Source organism: Poecile atricapillus, chromosome 2 (assembly GCF_030490865.1).
Source record: "Poecile atricapillus isolate bPoeAtr1 chromosome 2, bPoeAtr1.hap1, whole genome shotgun sequence".
Taxonomy (NCBI): Eukaryota; Metazoa; Chordata; class Aves; order Passeriformes; family Paridae; genus Poecile; species Poecile atricapillus.
Genome location: NC_081250.1, coordinates 58,476,534 through 58,498,007, shown reverse-complemented (window position 1 = coordinate 58,498,007; position 21,474 = coordinate 58,476,534). Strand labels below are relative to the sequence as shown.

The 21,474-nt window shown below is 43.0% G+C and overlaps 1 protein-coding gene across 7 annotated transcripts in view; it reads left to right on the top strand.

Annotated features, from left to right (window-relative positions):
* The window catches only part of NFATC1 (nuclear factor of activated T cells 1), a 110,785-nt gene that overhangs the window by 55,278 nt on the left and 34,033 nt on the right, over positions 1 to 21,474 (top strand). For 6 of the 7 annotated variants that reach the window (XM_058831332.1, XM_058831327.1, XM_058831329.1 and 3 more), the window contains exons 7-8: positions 8,897 to 8,952; positions 10,199 to 10,331. In XM_058831332.1, the coding sequence (XP_058687315.1) occupies positions 8,897 to 8,952; positions 10,199 to 10,331 (189 nt within the window). Of the gene's footprint in view, positions 1 to 8,896; positions 8,953 to 10,198; positions 10,332 to 12,948; positions 14,363 to 21,474 lie in introns of those variants that run through there. The other variant, XM_058831334.1, reaches the window with a different exon arrangement.

Below are 21,474 nucleotides of genomic sequence, written 5' to 3'. Positions count from 1 at the left end.
ATACACATGAGATGGTGTCAGCAGCAGCAAGTCTCATCCAGGGTGTTCCTCTCACAGTGAAGAATGAGATCAATCAATCAGAAATACTTACTGTGAGCAACAAAGAAGTAAGGAATAACCACATGGTCTCAAAAGTCACTTGTCGGAGTAATCCTGTAAATTTTTTATTATTATAGAAAATGAAGATAAATGCTTCAAGTTTATTCTTTCCTGTCTTCCAGACTGATTCAAGCAGCCATATCTGTGCAATCAAAGCTTTGTCTCTGAACTTCTACAACTAGTACAAGGTTTCAAATAGTTTTTACTGTTACTGTTCCAGTAGGACTGTCTGTCCACAGGAATTCACAGCCCTTACAAGAAATCTGAGTCTAATGAAGTGATCAGTGCCTAAAGACAGTGGAGGAAAGAGGTATAGTGGGTTGACCTTGGCTGGCTGCCAGGTGACCACCAAGCAGCTCTGTCACTCCCCCTCCTCAACAGGACAGAGGGGAGAAAATAAGATGAGAAAGCTCATGGGTCAAGATAAAGACAGAAAGATTGCATATCAGTTACTGTCACAGGCAAAATGGGCTTCACTTGGGGGAAATAATTTATTGTCAATTGAAAATAGAGTAGGTTAGTGAAAACAAAGGTAAAACTGAAAACCACCTTTACCCCTGCCTCCCTTCCCAAGCTCAACTTCACTTCATTCCTGACTTCTGTTTCCTCTCCCTGAGTGGCACAGAGGGTCAGGGAATGGAGGCTTTTGGTCAGTCCATAACAGCTCCTCTTTACCACTCCTTCCCTCCCGTACTTTTCCCTTGCTCCAGTGTGGTGTCCTCCCATGGCAGACAGACCTTCATGTGCTCCTTCAGAATGAGTCTTCTCCACAAGGTTCAGTCCTTCAGGAATAGCCTGCTTCAGCGTGGGTCACCCACAACCATCATTCCTGTGAGAAAACCTGCTTCTGCCTGGGCTTCCCTTCACAGGCTGCAGCTCCTGTCAGGAGCGTGGGCTCTGACTGAGTGCATGTAGATCTTTGCTCTGGTATGGTCTCCATGGGCTGCAGGAGCACAGCTGCCTCACCATGGTCTTCACCACAGGCTGCCAGGGAATCTCTGTTCTGACTGCTGGAGCACCTCTTGCCCCTCCTTCACTGTTGCGGAGGTCTGCAGGGGTGTTCCTCTCACTTATTCTCACTCCTCTCTCACAGCTGCTGCCAGTATTTTTCCTCTTAAGTATGTTGGCAGCGGTTCCACCAGCCTTGCTGATGGGCTCAGGTTTGGCCAGCTCAGAGTCCATCTTGAAGCCATGAGGAATTGGTTCTGTCAGACATGGGAGCAGCTTCTGGAATCTTCTCCACCCCTGCAGCCCAACCATTAGCCACACCTTGCAATGTAAACCAATACAAGAGGATTCCTTCAAAGTACTTAGTTTTTGGAGGGAATGCCTACCTCTTTTGGAAAACGACAACTTTTTGTCTCCTGTTACTTTCCTGACATCATTAAGAATTGGTTCATGTCTCAGATGGGTATCACAGGATATGTGGGGAGAGTGAGGGAAGAGGAGCATGTTCCTTTTAGGCCTGTTAAGGATGTAAGATTACACCTTCAATGTGTAAGAAAATATAATGACGGTTAAGAGAGGAATAGAGAGATAAATTGTTTCCAAAGTGTGTCTTTTTTTTGGGAAGCTGATGTCAAGGCAGAAAGTCAAAGGATATTAGGAGGGACCTCTAAGATTGAGCCTGACCTTCTTGGACAAGAGAAACAAGAAAAGGGACATGAGGGGGACAATGAGATGGAAAAAAGTAAAAATGGTGTTCAACGGTATCTGCCAAAAAGTCACAAGGAGTTGCCATAATGGGAAGTTTCTGGAAGTTGAGAAGTTGCAGTCATACAGTTGAAGAGTTTGCGTCTCAAAAAATAATGAAGGAAGATTTAAAAGCATTTGGATCAAATTTACATCTTAAGATGAGAAATAACAAGAAGTAGCTATAGTACAGGTGGTGGTGTTGGCATCCAGCACAGACATAGAGGAAAAGAATTGTTCATGGAAGAAAAATTTGGAACTTGATTTAAACTGGCTGTGAGGTTCGTTACTCCAATAGCCTGAGAAAATATGGGACAGATTAGACTGAAGAAGATGGACCAGGAATATTTTACTCAGTTTCAGCTGCAGAGTCACAGGTTCAGCTTACTAGAGTTTCCCAGAGGAAAGTAAAATTGTAAAGACAAGGAGATGACGTGAATGTAATCAAAACCAGAGTGAAGTGCTGTCATGACTGCTGGTGGGTGGCTGTGCTGGGTGTGCTTTGTTTGACCTGCCTGCTCTAGAGAGATTTTTCAGGGATGTCAAGCTGCAGTTTTACTTGGAAGTTGTGTGTCTTGGTCCTGGAATTACTTAAAGTTATTAAATAAAACCCTCAGACCAACGATAATTTGAATAGGGGGAGGTGCCAGAGAGCAGAAATTGCACAACCAGCTTCCATTCTGCTGAAAATAGTATCTGGCAGGTCTTTCCAATGGTTTTGGCTCAAAATGAACCTCAATCCGTCAGTTGTCAGCACTGTGCCTCCTTTTAATTACCTGGACTAAAATTACAGTTCATTTGCAAACACTGGAACTCAGAATAATTACGTCTGTTAGACATACTGTGGTAAAAGGCAGCTAAAAAGGCCTCACCATTGAGGCAAAGTGAGCCTCAGCTTTTGGCTTGCCCAGCTGAGCAATCAGAGGGGAAGCGCGTGCCTGGCACTGATTCCAAAGTACCGTAAGATCCACTTTGTGCTGGATTTTTGCACCTCTTCGCTGCATGACATTCTGATTGTTAATTCAAGGTAAAGAAGAGAGAAAAAGTAACTCAAGAATATCGTATTGATGGCAAACAGACCTAAGTCTACATGGCACCCAGCTCAATACTGCAAAAATGTATAGCTGAAGGAGTGGACAAAATACATATGCTGCAAAAATGCTTATGAGAAGACACCAGCAAATACAGCACCTTTGATGTGGAAATAAAAATAGGTCAGTTATGCCTGAGCCCTGCCGCGCATGGACGGAGGCATGCCAGAAGGCATGCCAGGGATGGGGAGGAAAGCTGGGGGAAGTTTCTGTAGCGGCACAGTAGGCTGTGAGAAGGGCAGAACAACATCTGGGGAACTTCCTGGCATGGGAGACAGAAATAAAGTAAGTGAAAATCAGACCAGCTGTGCCGTCTCATAGCAAAAGTAGTGTAAGAGCAAAGAGTAGAGAGGAGGGTGGCTGGAGAGGCAGTTGAGGAGAACGTGCTGGGCAGTAGGCAGGCCATGGCATCAGCAGGAGCTGCACCAGGAGGTAGAGCTGCTCTGAAGGTGGCTCTGGGACTAGGAGGCATCTCACTACTCACAGGTCCCTAAGAGGCTGAGATCTCAGGAGAGCAAAGTGCCACTGAGGCGATCAAAAGAAGGGTCCTGGCCACTTACAATTCAGGTACTTACTCCCTGCTAGCACACACCGTATCTCTGAATGTTTCATTGGTCTCTTGCCCCATCTTCCGTGTATATCCCGTGTCAGACTGCTTGGCTGGTGTTGGTCCCTCCTTAGTGCCTGACCCTTGAAAATGTCTTTAAGATGTACACCAGTGTATCAGGACAGGCATAGAATCCCTCGCATTTGGTGAGATCCCCTTCCCTTGCTGGTGTCCAACTGGGGAAACACTGTTTGCAGCAAGACAGCTGTAGGACCAGCTGAGAAAATTGACCTGACTGCTTGAGGCAGCTCCAAATCCAAAAGGCTGCTGCCCCTGCAGAATCTGGCACTAGTACACCCGTGCCAACCCATAAGTGCCAGCTGTTGAGATGATGCCAGTGGGTTGTGCCCAGGACTGCCATGGGGAGTGCTGTCTTCCAAGCAACAGAGCTTCCTCCTCGCCTCTTTCATTGCCAGTCCAGCTTGCCCCTCCCCTTAAAGCTGGTGGCATGTCTGCAGAGAACTGGATAACTCAGAAGTCGGAATGATGAGACTTTGCCATAGTCTTCATCCTCTTCTTTGCACAGAAACTCATCCATTCCTTCTGAACCTCTTCACAGACCTGTCCTCTCACTGTCATGAGGGCACTCACCAGGGAAGAAGGGTAGCAGTGCAAGTTGAAAGCTTTCAAATTGTAAATTCCTTGGGGGTTCAGGTATGCATTGTTAAGGCCAAATAGCAGGGTAGACAGCCTTTGCAGAGCACCTCGAAGTGATGCTGCATTGCATCTGTGCCCTGCCTGTTGTGAACATGTTAAAGTAATCTGGGCTGTAACACAGGAATTATTGTTCATGGTAATCTCACAACACATTAATCAAGTAGAGGGTTCCTTTGGGAGGGTAGGGCTTGTTTCACCATTTTACTTGGAATATATGAATGTAAATACAGATTTACAGTGCAGCCAGTGCAGTCAAACTGTGTTGAAGTGCAGACTGGAAGAATATAAAATGTACCCTGTGTATAGGCAGTGAAATCCTAGATAATGTCTATTCTTCTCATATCTCAAGTGAACACAGGTCCACTAAAGAATATAGACTGTTATAACCTCCTGTAGTAAAGTGGAATCACTTAAATATATCTGCATGTTCTCATTACACCCATTTCATAGAGGCAAGATTTCAGTTGTTGCCAGATGTTATACTCTCCTGAGTTTCCAAGCTTGGGGGTTTTTTGCATTTGTATATTCTTCCCCCTTTCTGCAGTCCATCATTTTGGAAAGTTATGCTGGTGGTTTGATTGTTTTGAGCTTGCAAACCCCTGACACTATTCTTGCAGTTCCCTGAGGTACAAAAGTAAATGCAGCGCTAGAAACCCCAGGGGATCTCTTTGGATGGGCAACGATGAGGGGAAGATGGTACAAAAATGTCTTTGGAAAGTCTTTACAGCTCTTTGTGTTGCTCTTCCATGAGGAAAATTTGTGTGTCATGGTCTGCAAGGCTCTATGGGTGAATAACTGAAGCTGCTAGATTTACACAACTACTTTTTAGCCCTATTTCGGTGTTAAAACAGACCTTTACAGTGCCTTTTTATGTGGAAATCTTGTAGCTGGGTGTGGTGGGGAAGCCGCTTGGTGACTCATACTGCAGGGAATTCCCTGATGAATTAGAGTATTTTTACTTCTGGATTTGTGCGCAGTTTCCTTCAACACCAGAGCGAGCGGCCGATAAGAGCATGCTACAAAGGCCCATTCACTGTTCAGCTACCCCATGTTAAAACAGGGTGTTTATGCTTTGCAGAGCTGAAAATCCACCCCCCATAACACGTAGGTTCACAGCATTTTCGTCATTAGCTATCCCAGGTGCTCTGAGTTTCACGGCAACAAAGAAAACAAGGCAGAAGGGGACAGTGGTGAAGCACACACAGAGCACGGATGGCTATAAATAACAGGGATGGGTCTGTAAATGTCAGGCTTCCTGACAAACCTGGTGTCTTCAGCTGGCAGTAGGGCTGATGGCCACCTGTCAGCGCAGCCTCCAGCCTGTGCGGAATGGGCGGGAGCAGCTTCTCCTTCCCCCAGCGCTGCCGCTGCCTCTGTGGAAGAGGAGGGATTTGAGGGTCATTCATGCAGCCCATTCGTGGTTCCCCCTTGAAGCCTTGGCTCTGTTGAGTTAATGGCTGCTGCTGCTGGCAGTGAGGGAGGAGGGACTCTGCAGGGCTTCTGCCCTGCCCTTCTGTGCATGGATGCTTTGGGTTTATTCCCATTTGGTAAAAACACCCTCACAAAACATAAGACACCAGTATAATACCTTGACCCAACTTTTTAGCTATATAAAGAACTGTCTTTCTCTTCAAAATATTGCACTGTAAATCTTAAAAACACCAAAACAAAGCCAGGCATTTGGTTTGGAGAAGACACTTCTTATTACTTCGTAAAAGTAAATAGTGAAATGAAAGGGAATGAAATAAGACCTTTGGAAGAGCCGTTTTCTCCCTTTTCCTTCGTGCCTCCTCCTCTCCTTCCTCTCTTGACTCCATCTCCCCCGCTCCCTGTATAACAACTGCCCATTTGGGTACGGTAATTCCAGAGAGCAAACTTTAACGGGAATGCCTGAAATGTGTCTGCTTCAGCTTTGTGTTATGTCTGTAATTTGAATTATTTGCATTTTGGAAAGGTATAAATTGCTCTGGTGTACTTGGGTTGGCTGGCGGCCAGGAGGGAGTTGCCTCGGGCCCAGACCAGGCGTGTTGCTGCAGATGTGGCAGGCGTACAATGGAAACTTTTGTGGGCGAGCAGCCCTCACTTCTCCAGCACACGCTGACAGGAGGCGGCATCCCGCCTGCTCGCCAGGCTCCCCGGCGGATGGGCACTGGGGCAAAACCATTTTCTTTGGTATAGGCAGACTATCTTGAGGCTTAGGGCTCCCACAAACCTTTCCAAGGCCATTATCCTTTTTTTTTTCTTTTTCTTTTTTTTTAATTTCAGCTGAACTGTTTAAACCTGCAAAACATGTTTACTGTAAAAGGTTGACGTAGTGGTCTAAGGTTTCCCTCCTGGAGCTGGTCCCAGTCCGTGGGCGTTGAGATTTCCCTCTTGGTTCACCAGACGTAATATGAGGAATTGTCTTTCTTTCTTTCTTTCTTTCTTTTTTTTTTTTTTGGTCTCTTGCTTCATAACAACTTTTGCTCCCTGTGTTTTTGTAAATGAAATGCCATTAGCTGTTAATGAGTTGTCTATTCCCTACTTCTTCCCTCTCTTCCCTTTCCCCTCTGCTGCTGATGGTCTGGACAGTCCCAGGGGAATTTCTTGGAGCAAAACCTGTATTGTTCTTACTAGCTTCCAAAGACAAGCCATGACTCTGGATTGTTATTTTCCTAATAGCGTAGATTACAGCATCTAAAATATTTGTGAACAAACTCCTTTTGTCATCATAAAAATTTCAAAAATGCATAGAGGCAGTGCTGCATGAAGTAATTGAAAGATTAGCTGGAAATGCAGTAATTTTGAATTTTCCTGAAGTATCGGCAGGAAATAAAAACCAGAAACCTGAATCAGATCATTCGTCTTGCAAAGCACAAATTAAACATAGCAAAAAACCTGAACTTCTGGTAATCCATTTACAAAGGCAAATTGAACACATGTTAACTACTAGTCTGGACGTCTGTTGGTTTTTAAAAAAAACAGCCCAGCAAACCTCTTCCAAAGCAGAAGTTCCTACATTTCACAGAATGTGTGATCATGTCGGCGTTGTGTTGCTTTTACAACTGATTGAATTAATTTGGGGCAGGGAGGGAGTGCTACGGAGGCTGGAGATAAAGGAGGCTGCTCCCAGACTGGGGATGTGTCCTGGCTTGCCGAATTTTGGTCAGGGTTTTTTACTGACAGCCCAGGGGAAGCATCTGTTGGATAAATTGTTAAGTGATCGCTAGTCCTCCCAAGAAGCCTACTTCAATTCTGGCACTCTCCAAAGGCATTGTTTAGGAGTCTCAAGCACAGTCCGGCTGCTCCTTCTCTCCCTGCAGCTGAACGTGGCAGTACCAATAAGAGGGATTCCTCTTCCAGCATCACAAGTTAAAATATAGGAAGAAACTGAGGGAAGATCTGCTAACTCTTTTCCTGTGGAAAGACCTGCCAAATCCACTGTGGTATTTGTGCTGCAGCCTTCATGTTGTGCTTCTTTCCATACATTAAATAGAAGGGGGTTTTGGACATTAAAACAATCGCCAGGGATAGTCCCTCAGCAGCATTCCTTTCACAGTAGGACAGCTGTACACAAAAATATTATTTACAGACATTTGTAATAAATCAGGCAGTTCTAAATGCGTCACCTCCATCCTGGCCATGAAAGCAAAGAGAAAAGAAAAAGTGCATTCACTCTTTTACCTTTCACAGGGCTGTTTTTCTAGGGCAGGCCCACGTCCATGTGATGAAGTTCAAAATAACTAATATTTGCATTTGCATGTCCCAATACTGCAATAAATGTACAAAAGAGATGACATAAAGTCTCAGTTTCCCCTTCATTTTGGTAACATCTGACAGTGGTGGGACTCGTGAAGCTTCATGCGTCTCCACTGCCCAGCTTATCCAGCAGTCTGCTTATGGCCTTTCATTTGTGTTTTTCTAGGCCTGCAGAGTGGAAACCTTACATTCTGTATTATTTTTCTCATTTCTTTCCTATTGAGGTCTGAAGATATAAGGAAATAAAAGCCCACCTTATTTTCCAGTGATTTCTGTATCAATAATGTGCTGGAAAAATGACCAAAGTCAGTTTCTTCCAAAAGACACGTTCCTAGAAAAAAAGTTATAGTTGTGGCTTAAATCTATATTTGCTTGAAAACAGAAATTCAGTAAATTTGGAGGATTCAACACACCACTAAAAGTACCTCCAGAAGTAGGACCGCCTTAGCTGAACAAAACCAACTTCAAAATGAAGTCTAAAGCTATGCTTCCCAGCCTATGACATTGCCTTTTGACCCAAGTAGCAGAATTACGACAAGCCAGACTAGGAGTGTACTAAAATCAAATCCTGCATGGCTGAGTAGCTTCCTTCATACTACCTTTCTTTTTGCATTGTTTAATATTAATATTGAATATGACTTACAGCCTAGATAGCGTTCAAAAGGCATCATAGGTAGCAGTATTGTTGTCTGCAAGCTCAGCGAATTGAGGTGTAGAACAGTTGCATATTTTGTCCAGGCTAGTGGCAGAGCAAACTCCCAGTGGCTCTCCCCCATCACAGTATCGTGCACTCTGGATTGTGGTTCTTCCCTTCAGAAAAGCTGAAGGGGCTTCTGTCACAGGTTACCCAGGTGGTCTCTTAATTGGGCAACACTGAGCAATGTGTTGTGAGAGCTCCTTTTCACATATGCAGTGCCCCTTCAAAGAGATGGTTTTTGCAAAAGTTGTTCCTTTCTTGGCTTGGGAAGGGAAAAAAGGACAGAACTAGGTATCTTTTACTTTTGTCTTTTAGATGGTCACCATGTGTGGGAAATGGAAGCCAAAACCGACAGAGAAATGTGCAAGCCAGTAAGTCTGCCTTAAATATTTTAACATCAAGATGAAAAATATATATTGCCTTCTCCAGCACTGTTACTAAAGAGGGATTTCCAAGGCTTTGGCACTGAAACAGAACAAGTACTTAGGCCTCCCCTCCTGGAAATCTTTCTTTAACACGAGCATGGGGTAAAAAGCCTTCGCTGGAAGCTATCCCGAAAGTAGAAGAGACCATTTGGAAAATATTTTTTCATTGTCCAGGATGGGCCAGTTCCATCTGCTCATCTTTTGTCTTGCTGGGTCAGTTCTTTCCACTGCTCCCAGAGCAATTTCTGATCATTTTCCTTGGCTTTCCTCTATCTTCAGCAGAAGAAACATGAGTCCCCTCACAGGAGATCAGCTCCACATTGGAGAAGCGTGGCTCCTTCAGCCATGACTCTTAAGTGGGAAGTATGTCCACTATTCCACGTCTGCAGGAATATGCAATACTTGCAAACCTGCAGGCAAACAATTTAAAGATCTCATCTGAATTCAGGACAAATGCTAGGAAAAGCATTCCCTGTTATTCTTTCAAAAAGCGCCAAGGGAGTTTTTGATGGTCGTAGCAGATTCACTGTGCGTATGTGTAAGCTGATGCCCTAGAAGCTAAGTCATTCCTTAGCCCCATGCTGGAGCATTTGGTTTCTGACAGTGGAAGATAATCTACACGTTCTCCAGCCCTTTTTCATGTTGCACTAGATGTGCTTGCAACAGTGAACCTCCCATCACAGAAGCTAGCATGCTTAAAACTTCCTGAGTTGTTATATGAAAATATATTTCACTGTGGAAAATGGAAATATTTGAGTAATGCTGTCCTAATGGCTTTCAAAGGAAATATTGTTAGGTTCAGATATATCAGGGATGGCCTGCCAACCAAGCCATTGTGCTTTCTCCTGCTGAGTTTGAGACCACAATTTGATTGCAATCCCAGATTCTTGACAGAGGCAGGCTGGATAGAGCCTTGTCCATATGCAGTATCATATTTGCTGTCCAAAGGGAAGAAGTGAAGGCTAGTGATTTTGTAAAGATATGAGCCATGCTAAAATAACTTTATTTTCAAGGATTTCTAGAATCCTTGGCATGGACACTGGGGTTGGTGGGAAGCCATCCTTGCCCACAAAGTCCACCAGCTTCCATTCAGAGAGTGTTTCTCTTCCTTCTTGGGGTTAACTTTTCAATACTCTTGTACAGCTAGACTGCCTTAGTTGTGCCCTGACTTTCTGATTTGTTGCTTTTGCAGAATTCATTGGTGGTTGAGATACCACCTTTTCGCAATCAGAGAATTACCAGCCCTGTTCAGGTCAACTTCTATGTCTGCAACGGGAAAAGAAAGAGGAGCCAGTACCAGCTTTTCACCTATCTTCCTGCTAATGGTAACAAAACAAATTCCTTATCTCTGCTAGTAAAAGTGAGAGATAGTGATGATATATGGTTCTATTAATTCTTCAGTAATTTGAATATTTTGGAAGTATATCTGATGCTATAAGAGTGAGAATAAATCCAGGAGAGCTGCCTTTGTCTGTGCTGCTCACACAAGAGACCATCTCTGCAGGTTGTTTCCATTTGCATTGGTGGCAGAGACTTGTTGAAACAAGGACTTCTGCTTTTGGGAGCTGAAGAACCGCAGCATAAACTCAGATGTTTGTGAAGGCACTGAGCTCTCTGCTAAGCTGCTCTCAACTCTTGGTCTGACTTTCTAACCCCAGAGGTAAATTGCATTCAAATAACATTTCTGAATTCACACCACAATATTTTAAGCATGCTGGGCTTTGAGCTGGAGGTGGTGTATGGATTCTCCTTGCAGTCATCTTGCACCTTGCTGCCTTGCACAGTGTGAAAATTGAGATGGACAATGTGGGGAGAGATTGGAGTGCTCTGTGTAAAATGCTTCATGGATGGGAAATGTTCAGAAATTCTTTATTTTTTTTTTTAGCTTATATTGGTAGCTGTAAGTGACAATAAAGTTACTCATTTTAGCTGAATTCCAAGCAGGCTTGTATGAAGATTTTAATAGCTAGTAAATTTAGAATTTATTTTTGATTATTATTTGAAATGGCCCTTATACTCAAAACACTCTTTGGGAGAAAAGTAGGAACAGAAGGAGGATGGTTGCTTTGTTGTTGCTGTTTCTGAAGAAGGAAGAGGAATTAGAAAAATTACTAAGATACGCTTTTTTGTAGACTTTCCTAGCAAAAAATAAGTCTTCTGTGGGAAATGCTAACAAAGCAATATCCAAGTCATGTCACATGACTTGAAGAGACATGCTAACTTTTTGTAGGTGAAAACCCATAAAGTACACATTTGGAATTTCACCCAGTTAACATGCGTGCACTTTTATCGGGACATAAATTAAAAATAAGATTACAGGAAACCTGACATGGCAACGGAGTGCTTATTGCATATGCTTCACGGAATCAGCCTACTTATGCAAACTTCATTCCCAGTGGGGATGTCTGTGTATATTTAAAGACTGTTCATCTCTTAAATTGGAAAGAAAGAGTTGTTATTCTCATTCACAACACTTTTCAGCAACAAAAAGCAGTTGTGGAGGCAATCAGGTATTGCCTTGTCACCCAAGTTACCTTCATAATTATTTCAGATTCAGGCCTCTTAACTGCTGTTTATTAATCAGCATCTTCCCTCCAGCCTTTACGTAGGCCCTTTTTTACCTCTGTATTCTAAACCCTGGGAATAGGGTGCACTCCTGCATAGTTGGTTTATGCTGTCACTATTCTGTTTAGAACATTTGATGTTTCATTTGATGTGAAGAGATGAGAATACATACCTAGTGACAGCAGACCTAGTGACAACAGAGAACCAGCCTCAGCTTTATTCTGCAACAACATCTTTAATTATGGTAATTGTTAAAAACATTACGAATTTTGTTTACATTACGTTACATTAGGATTTGCTGTACCAATTTAAATTCAAGTGAAATGTTTTCATTTCAGTGTAAGGAAACCTGAAAGAAAAAATGTAACACCAGGGTGGGGTAAAGGAAAGCAGGTATTCCTAGTAGATATTCTTTCCATTCCTGTGTGGTTCTCCATTCACATTCTCTTAACACATACATATATGTGCATATAGGTAATTGAAAAACATGTGTTCTTTGTAGCCTCTCCTATAACAGTGGTAAAAGTGAATGTGGTTCTACAATCATCAGAATTAATTGTATAGTATGTTTTTATTATGCTTGTGCTGTAATGCCTGTGTTACAGCTGTAAGGTTTTGCCCTTCTGTGGCTGGTATTTTTTTACATCATGCCTTTCAAAGATAGATACAACCACCTCAACTATATATTTTGAAGCCATGTACAGTAATTGAATCAGTCATTATGCTGCTGTATTTCTAGGAGTCATTTTAGGCTTAATTTGATTTCAATCACAACATTCTTTTACTGTTTCAAGGCATTGTAGAAAACCAAAGTTTAGCTCATGCAGAAAAAATTACCTGAGTCAAGAACCACTGGGTGATCAGAAAAAATGTAGATGAGATAAGCATGACTTTGGCCCAGGTAACACTTTGTCTGTTGTTCAAACAAATCCCACAAACAGAGAACGTGTATAGTTTTGACAAGCAAATGTCAGCGTGATCATGAAGTGTAAGATGTGGTTTTACACAAATGAGACGGTATCCTGTAATCTGCTTCTTCTTCTTCTTGTTCTTCTTCTTCTGTGCTTTAGGACTAATCAAATTCTACATTTCAGTGCCTACTGTAGTTTTGCAGGTAGTTCTGTGTGAGGCAGCTTTTAAAAGCTTCATGATGCACATCAGACATATATTTTACAGCTCAGCTGGACTTTGCCAAAGCAAAATACCAGATGTGGACTAAAGCATAAATATGGTGTGAGCCCCCTGGCTGTGCTGCTGGGGTGGGTGTGGGCACATGCAGACCAGTGGGAGAGCCATGGGCTCACTGTGCAGCTCCCACCCCCACTGCGGGGCAGTAGGAGGCTCTTCCTGTAGCTCCTATTTCTCCTCATTTCCTAGGGGAAAAGAGCCAGTGGATCCAGAGACACGTGACCTCACTCATCCCACCTCCCATGGACAGTGCCATAGCATCTCCATGGAGCACAGCTCTGTGACATGCAGCCAGCACAAGCTGCCATCTCCAGCAGTGTTATTTCGCCGCCACAGGGCTTCTCCCGTGCTGTGGAGATGTGGCAGGATTGTACCTTCCCTCTGTTAGCTCAAGTGTATGGCAGAGCAGGGACTTACTTGATGAAGATGAGTTTCTGCTTCAGAAATAAAAAGAAGCTGCTGTAAAAATGAAAACCTTACTGTTCTGTAAATGAAAAGTTTAAATAACAAAGCAAAACAGAAAGTAGATGCTTCGCAAAAGGAGCCAAGGACTTGAAAACAGGCTTGCTTAAGTCTTTGGCTTGGGGTAGACTGTAAACCTAAGTACTCATAATCCACTTTTCATTGAAATTTTGATTTACTGTTCTGTAAATTTGAGCAACTTCTGAATCCTGTATTAGCCTATATTGTACAGAAATGACTGTAATGTCATTTTTTTTTAGTATTACTTCAATGATATGCATCACTGAGCAATTGCATATCAATTTTGTCCTGGAGCCTGCAGGCTGTAGTCTCTTGAGACTCCTCCACAGACCTGCCTGGCACAGAAATATAAGTAGTTTCCATACCATTCTGGCACAGGTGAATTCCTGCAGCTCATATGGTAAGTACTGACACGTTTTGCATTGCCACATCCCACCAAAATTTGAGAAGGAGGGCCCTGGACCAGGCACTACAGTCAGGAGTCTGAGCAGAGCACAATGAGACCTTTGGATGTTCAGCTTTTAAAGTGCCTCCACTGCTGTGGCTCTGTGCAGGGGGGCTCTGCAGGTCCGTTTTGTGCAGCAGAACATTTTGGAAAACCACGTTTCAGGGTTAAACTAACCCAGAGAAGTTAAACTAACCCTGAAGAAGTTAAACTAACCCTGAAGAAGAACACAGGAGTGTGTGCTGTGGTTCCAAATCCTGTGTTTTCATCTAAGAAAGCTGAAGGACTTCTCCTGCTCTGAAGACTTTAAACAATGAATGATAAGGATTAGATGTATGTCTGTTTAGATTTCTTTTAAGTAGGTACAAAAAAATAGAGGAAATGTGTTCAAGAACCTATTTTTTCAGATAGAAGCGAGTGCTCTCTGTGTTTTCTGTTATTCAACAAGTATTGATATCAAGAATGTTGAACACAGGAAAGTTTTTCTATGAATTTTATTTAGACAAGAAGTGATATTTGACGAACCAAAGACAGGCTAGTTTGTCTAGGAAATACTTAATAAAAAGGAAAAAGGAAAGTTGATGTGTTTCTTCTACTGGAATGAAAAATACGCTTTTGCAGAGTTGATAAAGTATTTCCAGTTTCTGTTTCTGTCAGGCTTCTTAATTGTCAAAGCATTATTAAATCATTTACTGCTTCTAGTATTTATTAAAATGGTATTGATATTCTGGGTAACTGTTACTTTGAGATGTGTTTCACTGCCCACGGGGCCAGATTTCCAACTGCACAGCCGTCACTCACAGAGATAATTTTTCTGCAATTCCTTTGCCTCCTTGCAGTTATCTGCACAAGTCTCTGAGATGTTGAGCTCCTCTGAAAACCTGGCCACAGTGACTTGGCGGGGATGGAAGTCCTTTGAATCTGTGGGTGTGGAGTCGTGCTGAGAACCTGCCTGTGGTGATTAGATGTGCCTCAATATTGGGGTTTACAGCCCAGTGGCAAAGATGTGAAGGTCCTGGCACTGTAGAATAGAATCATAGAATATCTCAAGTGGGAAGGGACCCATGAGAATCATTAAGCCCAACTCCCCACTCCTTGCAGGACCACCCCTTGATGCACATCTGAAAAAGCTGAGTGCTGCCCACGGTACATTGTTGTCAGCATTCCCCTGACTTACTGCCTCTGCTCTAAAATTATCCCCCCTCTAAAATTATCACCATACAGATGGGTGCAACAACACTTTTCTCATGGCTTCATTGAGCAGCCATGCCTCTGTTTCACCTCAGTCCTTCCACCCACACCTCTCTCTAAGTTAAAAGATGACATCAGCCCCCTTAGCAGAAATGAGGACGCAAAGTGTTGCAACTCTAATGTGACGCAGCATGTGGCTTGTGCTGATTGTCTCCTGACACCTCTCACCTCTCAGTATTTGTTGAATTTTCCTAATTGAGGTTGGCAAAATTATTAGCCTAGTCCTTTATGCAAAACAATGGTGATCTGGGGGCTGCTGAGGGAGCAGGGCCAAATGCAGGGACCGTAACTGGTGGCTGGTGCAATACGACCTCAGCAGTGCCTCAACAAGGGGAGGGATGGAGCGTGGCTGCGTCAGGCCTGGAGCCTCGGACCTGCTGGAGTTGTTTTCATCCCCAGGAGCATCTGCACTGCTGAAAAACCAGGACAGGGCAACAGAAGGGATGGCGTGGAAGGTTGGACCCAGGAGACTTATTTTTGGTGAAAATAGGAATCATGGTTACTCATTTTTACACTATACACTGACACAGTTTATTTCATTTTGGCTACTCATTTTGGCTGATGGTTACTTTTGTCATTTAGTGGAGTAACTAAAAGCAGGTGAGGTTTTGTCAGAGCCCTGTTCTCATTTATGACCATCACGAAGTTCCTCATCACTGGGTGTATCAGCCCCTCCACTCCCATCCAGGAGCTGTGGGACGTCTGTGCAGGAGCAGAGGAGGCACATGTTGCACTCACCTCAGGCGCTGGGTACCCACTGGAGCAGCCACACTTTGTGCATTGCCCACACTTTATCCAGGTGGCTTCCATTTTCAGCAGTCAGAGCCCAGCCAGCTGCATCTGACCTGCAGACAGAGTCTGGCTTGATCTGTACAGAGAGGCATATAGAGAACGCTGCCTCTCCATGGTGCTCTATCTCCACCTGGAAAGCCAGGAAAAAGCATCACCTGTGTGATGGCCCTGAGAAAGGCAGGAGTGGACAAGCACTATGTAGAAACACCTGGCTGTGTCTGAACATCAGCAGTGATCACCCCTAATAGTTAACTTCCAGTGCATAAAATTGTCTTTTGTCAGTACCTCAATTTTCAAATACTCCCCTTCAAATCTAAAAAAACTCAGCCTGTAGTTTTGGTCATTGAACTCCTCTGCATGAGCATTTTGAGGATTCCTTGCCTTGCTTCCCAGTGATTTTATATGCAAGCACGGATAAGGTCAGCACTGGTGGTATAACGTTGTGTAGCATTGTCAAAAAAGACTTCAGCCCAGTGGATTTTAACATCTGACAGAGGTGACATAGAAAGCCTTGGGCAGTGCAGACTGTGCCGAGGCAGGGTGTTGTGCACAGCTAAACATCCAGTTGAAGGCAGTAGTGGAGCCAGGTGCTGCACCACACTGTGGAAGCAGCAGTAGAACAGCCCAAGTGGACATATCATGAGACTTGATTTTCCTATTGAACACTGGAGGATTTAACTAAGTGTTATGGTGGAAAAATGCACCTTTTAAGAATTTTTAGCTCCTTCTTTTGAAAGAAAGCTAATGCATAATCTCCTGTACTAGCACAACCCAAAATGCCCTCCACCTACTTTCTACTTCGCCCCACCTGGTTTAGCAGGGCATGCAACAAGCTACCATATATAATCTTCTCTCTCATAAATATGTGTAGAATAACCTAATAGTTTAACAGCTGTTGAAAAGCATTTAGCAAATGAGTTAGCTGCAAAGCACTTCCAAATCAGATAATGTCACTATCCGAGATTATGTGGTGAGGTGTATGCACAAGGTTTCCACCTCCCCAGAGCTATTCTTGTATAAAATTGTACATATTCATCTGAACCTGTAAAAACCTATACAAAAACCCAAAAAGGGCAGGCAGGCAGACATGTTTGAGAGTTAGCCCTCGTGATGAGCAGCACCAGTAGTAGTGTACTAGCAAGAGAGGGTGAGTTGAGATAGTTGTGCAGACAAAAGTTGCACGCACACATGTGCTCCCTGCAGTGTCTTGATAGCAAGAGGCTTCCTTTGTGTCTGAGTCACCACGTGCTGGATTTAGTAACTAAAAGCAAAGGCTTGATAGCAGCTTGACCTTTAAAAATGCTTTGGTTTAATAGGTGCCTTGGGAAAACACCAAGTTCACAGACAGCATCTGCACAGGTTCCTGTAGTTGACTGTGTCAGAAGATCCCTGGGACTGAGTGCTCAGCCCTTGTCACTGAGATTGCCACCGCTGCACATGTGTTGGCAGGGCATTTCAGAAAGCTTTGCTCAGCCACTGCTGCTCGGGTGTTACTGAAGCAGAGATTATGTTTTGTGAGGACAGCCAGCCCCTTGCCTCTCCCCAGCAGCAGCCACTCCACAGTCAGAACAAGGGGTGAGGCCTCAAGTATGCTGGATCCAGCCAGTGCTGAGGCAGCAGCCAGGATTTTGTCTTTGCACAAATCCAGAGTAGCTAAACTGTACATGGTGATGTGTCCACATCCCTAATTAGTCTCTGGTTGACCAGCAGCAAAGCAGTGACGGGAGCTGGGGTGATCTATGCAGTGTCTTCTGAAGGTGTGCTGCCAGTATCAAAACTGACTGACACAGATTGATATCAAAGGCACAAACAGCCTTTTGGAGCTCAACTCAGTAATGGAGATTTAGATACTTAACTCCTCAGCTCTCTTTGAAAGTCTCTTCCCAAATTCTTACCAATTGCCAGACATTTAGTCCAGAAGTTGAAAAAATGTGTGTGTGCACATGATGAAAAAAGTAGTGTTTTGATTTTCCTGCTCTTAACTCAAATCTGTGTGCAGGTGCCAGGGAGCTACATCATAGTCTGCACCATGAAAGGAAGCTATTTTGTTGGATAGGTTCAATCAAACTTAAGGGTAAAATAAATACATTTTGGTGCCATAAATGTCTACACTGATAATACTACATGGAAATGGGAATTTTATAGTTACATGTTAATCATGATAAACATCTGTTTAATTGATAAGATTTTATTTTTTCAGTTCACATATTTTAATAACATCCCTTCGCAAAAAAAAAAAAGTTTAAAAACACATCTGGATTGCTGAAGTGTGAAAGCAAACACACACTTGTTAGAATTGTCAAAAAATATATATAGTTTATATCTGTGCACTTTCTGACTCCCTTTACTGAATGTGCATGATTTATTATTTTTCTTCTGTGTTTGATATATTAACTTTTTACCTGCTAGAAAGGCCTTTCATTTAAATGTGGGCTTGGAGAACTGGCTGAAATATTTCTCCCAGATTCAGACACACACAGAAGGACCATTGTCTTCCACCAGTGCCTTGGTATGATGTCATAACCCTGATCTCTCTGAGTAAGAAGCTTTGATTTATAGCTAGGGCTACTGCCAATTCATGGTTCTCAGAACTTCATATTAAATTAGGTGACATAATGACATGAGTTCAGAGTCTAAGAAGGCATCACCAAACCACTGAAAACCAATTAGAAATTAATTTGCTTATCAGACTAACTTAGAACAGTGACCTCTGTCATATTTTAATATTTAAAATTGAGGACTGTTTAAAACTGTCAGCTGACCTAATACATTGAGAAATAACAGGCATTTAAAATTGCACTGAACCAAACTTTCATTCTTTTTTACCTTTTTAGGACAAGGGCCAGATCCTTCAACACTCTTAAATGAATAATGTTGCTTCTGAGTCTGAGCGTACATAGAAAGAGTATCATCTCTTGTATTTACAATTTCACAAATTCTGGCTTCATTGATGCAGTTTGTTATAGGCGAAACTCAGCGTATGGCAAATTCAGTCACAGTTTTTCATTCTAGTCAGCTGAGAGTCTGCAAGGCTGGGTGCTACCTCAGCACCACGGAGCAGTTCTGAGACAGAACGATTGTTCTATTTGGTTCTAATCTCTGCTGGATTTAAGAAGTGACTGTTTCCACTGGAAGTGCTCACAGGTTCTGAACAGCTGTAGGGCTTTGCAGTTAATTGCCAGCCCAGGCCTGCTGTGTGACTGACTAGGAGTTTCTCTTTTAGCTGGCAGGGTTTTACCAAGTCATTCAAGATTTGAAATATTTGAGCCAGAAGTGGTTAATACCATTCTCTGTTAAATATTAATCCTGAGAAAATTAGCAGTACTGTCTATATCATATTGCATCTCCCTGTGTGATATACTTGCTCGTGGAAGTCAGTGAAAATGGAAATGGATGTGTGTTATGGCAGCTAGCTTACCATGCCTCCATGGGGATGTATAACAGGGCTCAAAACCTCTTCTTTGATCTTGGATTTGTAAAGATTTGCAGTTTGTCAAGCATGAGTCAGTAAGTAAGCGGTACCCAAGTACCCAAGTACCCAGCTGGCCAGTCCTGTCCACTGTGTTGTCTCGTGCAGGGGATTCCCCTGTGAACTGCCCAGGGTTCTCCTATGTAGGGCCTTGATTTGGACTTGATCCTTGAGGGTCCCTTCCAATTCAGGGTATTCTGTGATTTTCCTGTCTAGGAGAAAACGATGAAGGCAGGTACTAAGGTTTGTATCGTGTTCTAAGTCAGGTGCAGTTGCTCACCCCAGCTGAGCATCTCAGTTCCCCAGAAGTCAGTGAGACAGTGAGTTGAGGGTGTGTTAGTTCCTTGTAGCCTCATTACAGTGTTTGAGTAGCACCATAAGACACTGTGGCCAGCAAGTAAGTTACAGCGTGTTCCTGCATTGGTCTGGGGAGGTGTGCCTTGAAATACCCTTAGCTCTTACTTTGTGCCTCTAAAGTCCTTTGAAACGTGGAAGAAAACAGTTGCCCTTTCAAAAAAAGAGTATGAGGTGATTTACGCCAACTTTTGACACAATCAGAGCATTTTCAGAACGACCAGATCAGACCCACAGGTAGTTTAAATTGATTTTGCAAATACGAACATTGGCAAAGATTTTTGGCCTTTGTTACTCTGTTTGTTGAAGATGCATAGGCTGGGGAGAAGCAGGTAATGGGACAGAGTAGCATAAATAAACCATTAACTGATGTAATGTAGCAATTTGTGGTATTGTGTCCTCCACAAGTCAAGTACTACAGTTATTCATAAATATACTTATTGTAGTAAAATTGTATTTTAGTAAAATACTAAAGTTGGGATCTGGCCTGAAGGGGGAATGTTCACGTCTTGCGTTTCTTCTGACATGCTCAGCTTTACAGGACTGATTTCAGATCACCTGGATCACTAGTAATGGTTTCTCATGGGAAAAAAGAAAAATCCTACAGACCTTCATTCTCCAACTGGTACCTCATGAAGATGTTTGCAGTTTTTTAAAGGGGGTTGAGTGACTGCTATCCCAGTCTGTATGATGCTTGCACTCACTCTGCACAGGGTTAATGGCTATGCAGCTGGCAAAACACAGAAAAGTCAGATACAAATCCCTTCACCATTTCAGCAGGAATACTTTTCCTGTCTTCCAGTGTGATACTTATTTTAGTGATGAGATTCACATACAAACAAATTATATCGAGTAAGGGCTGACTTTTTTTACTGTGTTGAAAAAATACATTAAAAAAGATAACAAAGACATTACAGTTGAACAAGTTCAGGCAACTCTAAGCATAAGTGCAGGTAGCATTTGTCCATTTAAAGACAATTTGTTTCCCATTACATTAAATAACTGATGCCCATAAGTAATAGTTCAAAGCAAAACAACCCTGACTTGTCCTGACCAGTCTTTGTGTTCCCTCTGAATTTGTAGGCACCAGTGTCTTTGGTTGCTGTCAGCATCTCCAAGTGACTTTTTTGGACTAACAGGTGTGGAATAGAGTCCCTCCCACCCATCAGTCCTTCTTCTGGTGCAGAGCAGGACTTACTGGTGGTCCTCTGTGGTGGCTGCAGTGTGTGTATTTCAGTGTAGCTGCACACAAAGAGATTCATAGTATTCATGACCACTAATCAGACCTCTAAATGGACCCCATGGCATTGCTTTTGTAAAGAAAAACTCACACTGAAGTGACAAAAAAGTGTTTGGTGCACCAGGTAGCAAAGGTGTTCTGCTGAAGGGCTGCAATGGAAAGCCAGCCTGAGATCAGGAGCCTGCCTTCTGTAAAGCCTCCAGCCTGCCTGCCACCAGGGCTATAACCTTTCCCTAGGTTATAACAAGTCAGACAACTCCAGGGTTTATTGGAGTTGTAATTGCCAGTGGTTGAGCTTGAAATTATTTAGCACAGGTGTTTCTATAACAGTGATATATTGGGAAAATTCAGTGTTCAACAACCATCATATTTCCAGCTGTGCTGTGGTTAGTGCTAGCACAGTGAACCTAATATAAAACATGTGAGAATATTTGCTAGCTCAGGAACTTGTTAAAGGTATTTTCTTACAATATCTGAGTTGTTGTGTTTATCTAGGTGTGTTTCTACAGTCTTGCATCTTCCTAAAGGTTGTGATAGTGGTTTTGTAAAGCTGTCACTGAACTTGGAATCTGCTTTTCTGCAACCAAGTGCATTAGTAGCCCTGCTAGCCAGTGTGCATCACACAAGTTGGTGAAAATAAGATTATGAGAAAACCAATGACAGTCCATCACACCTAGAGTA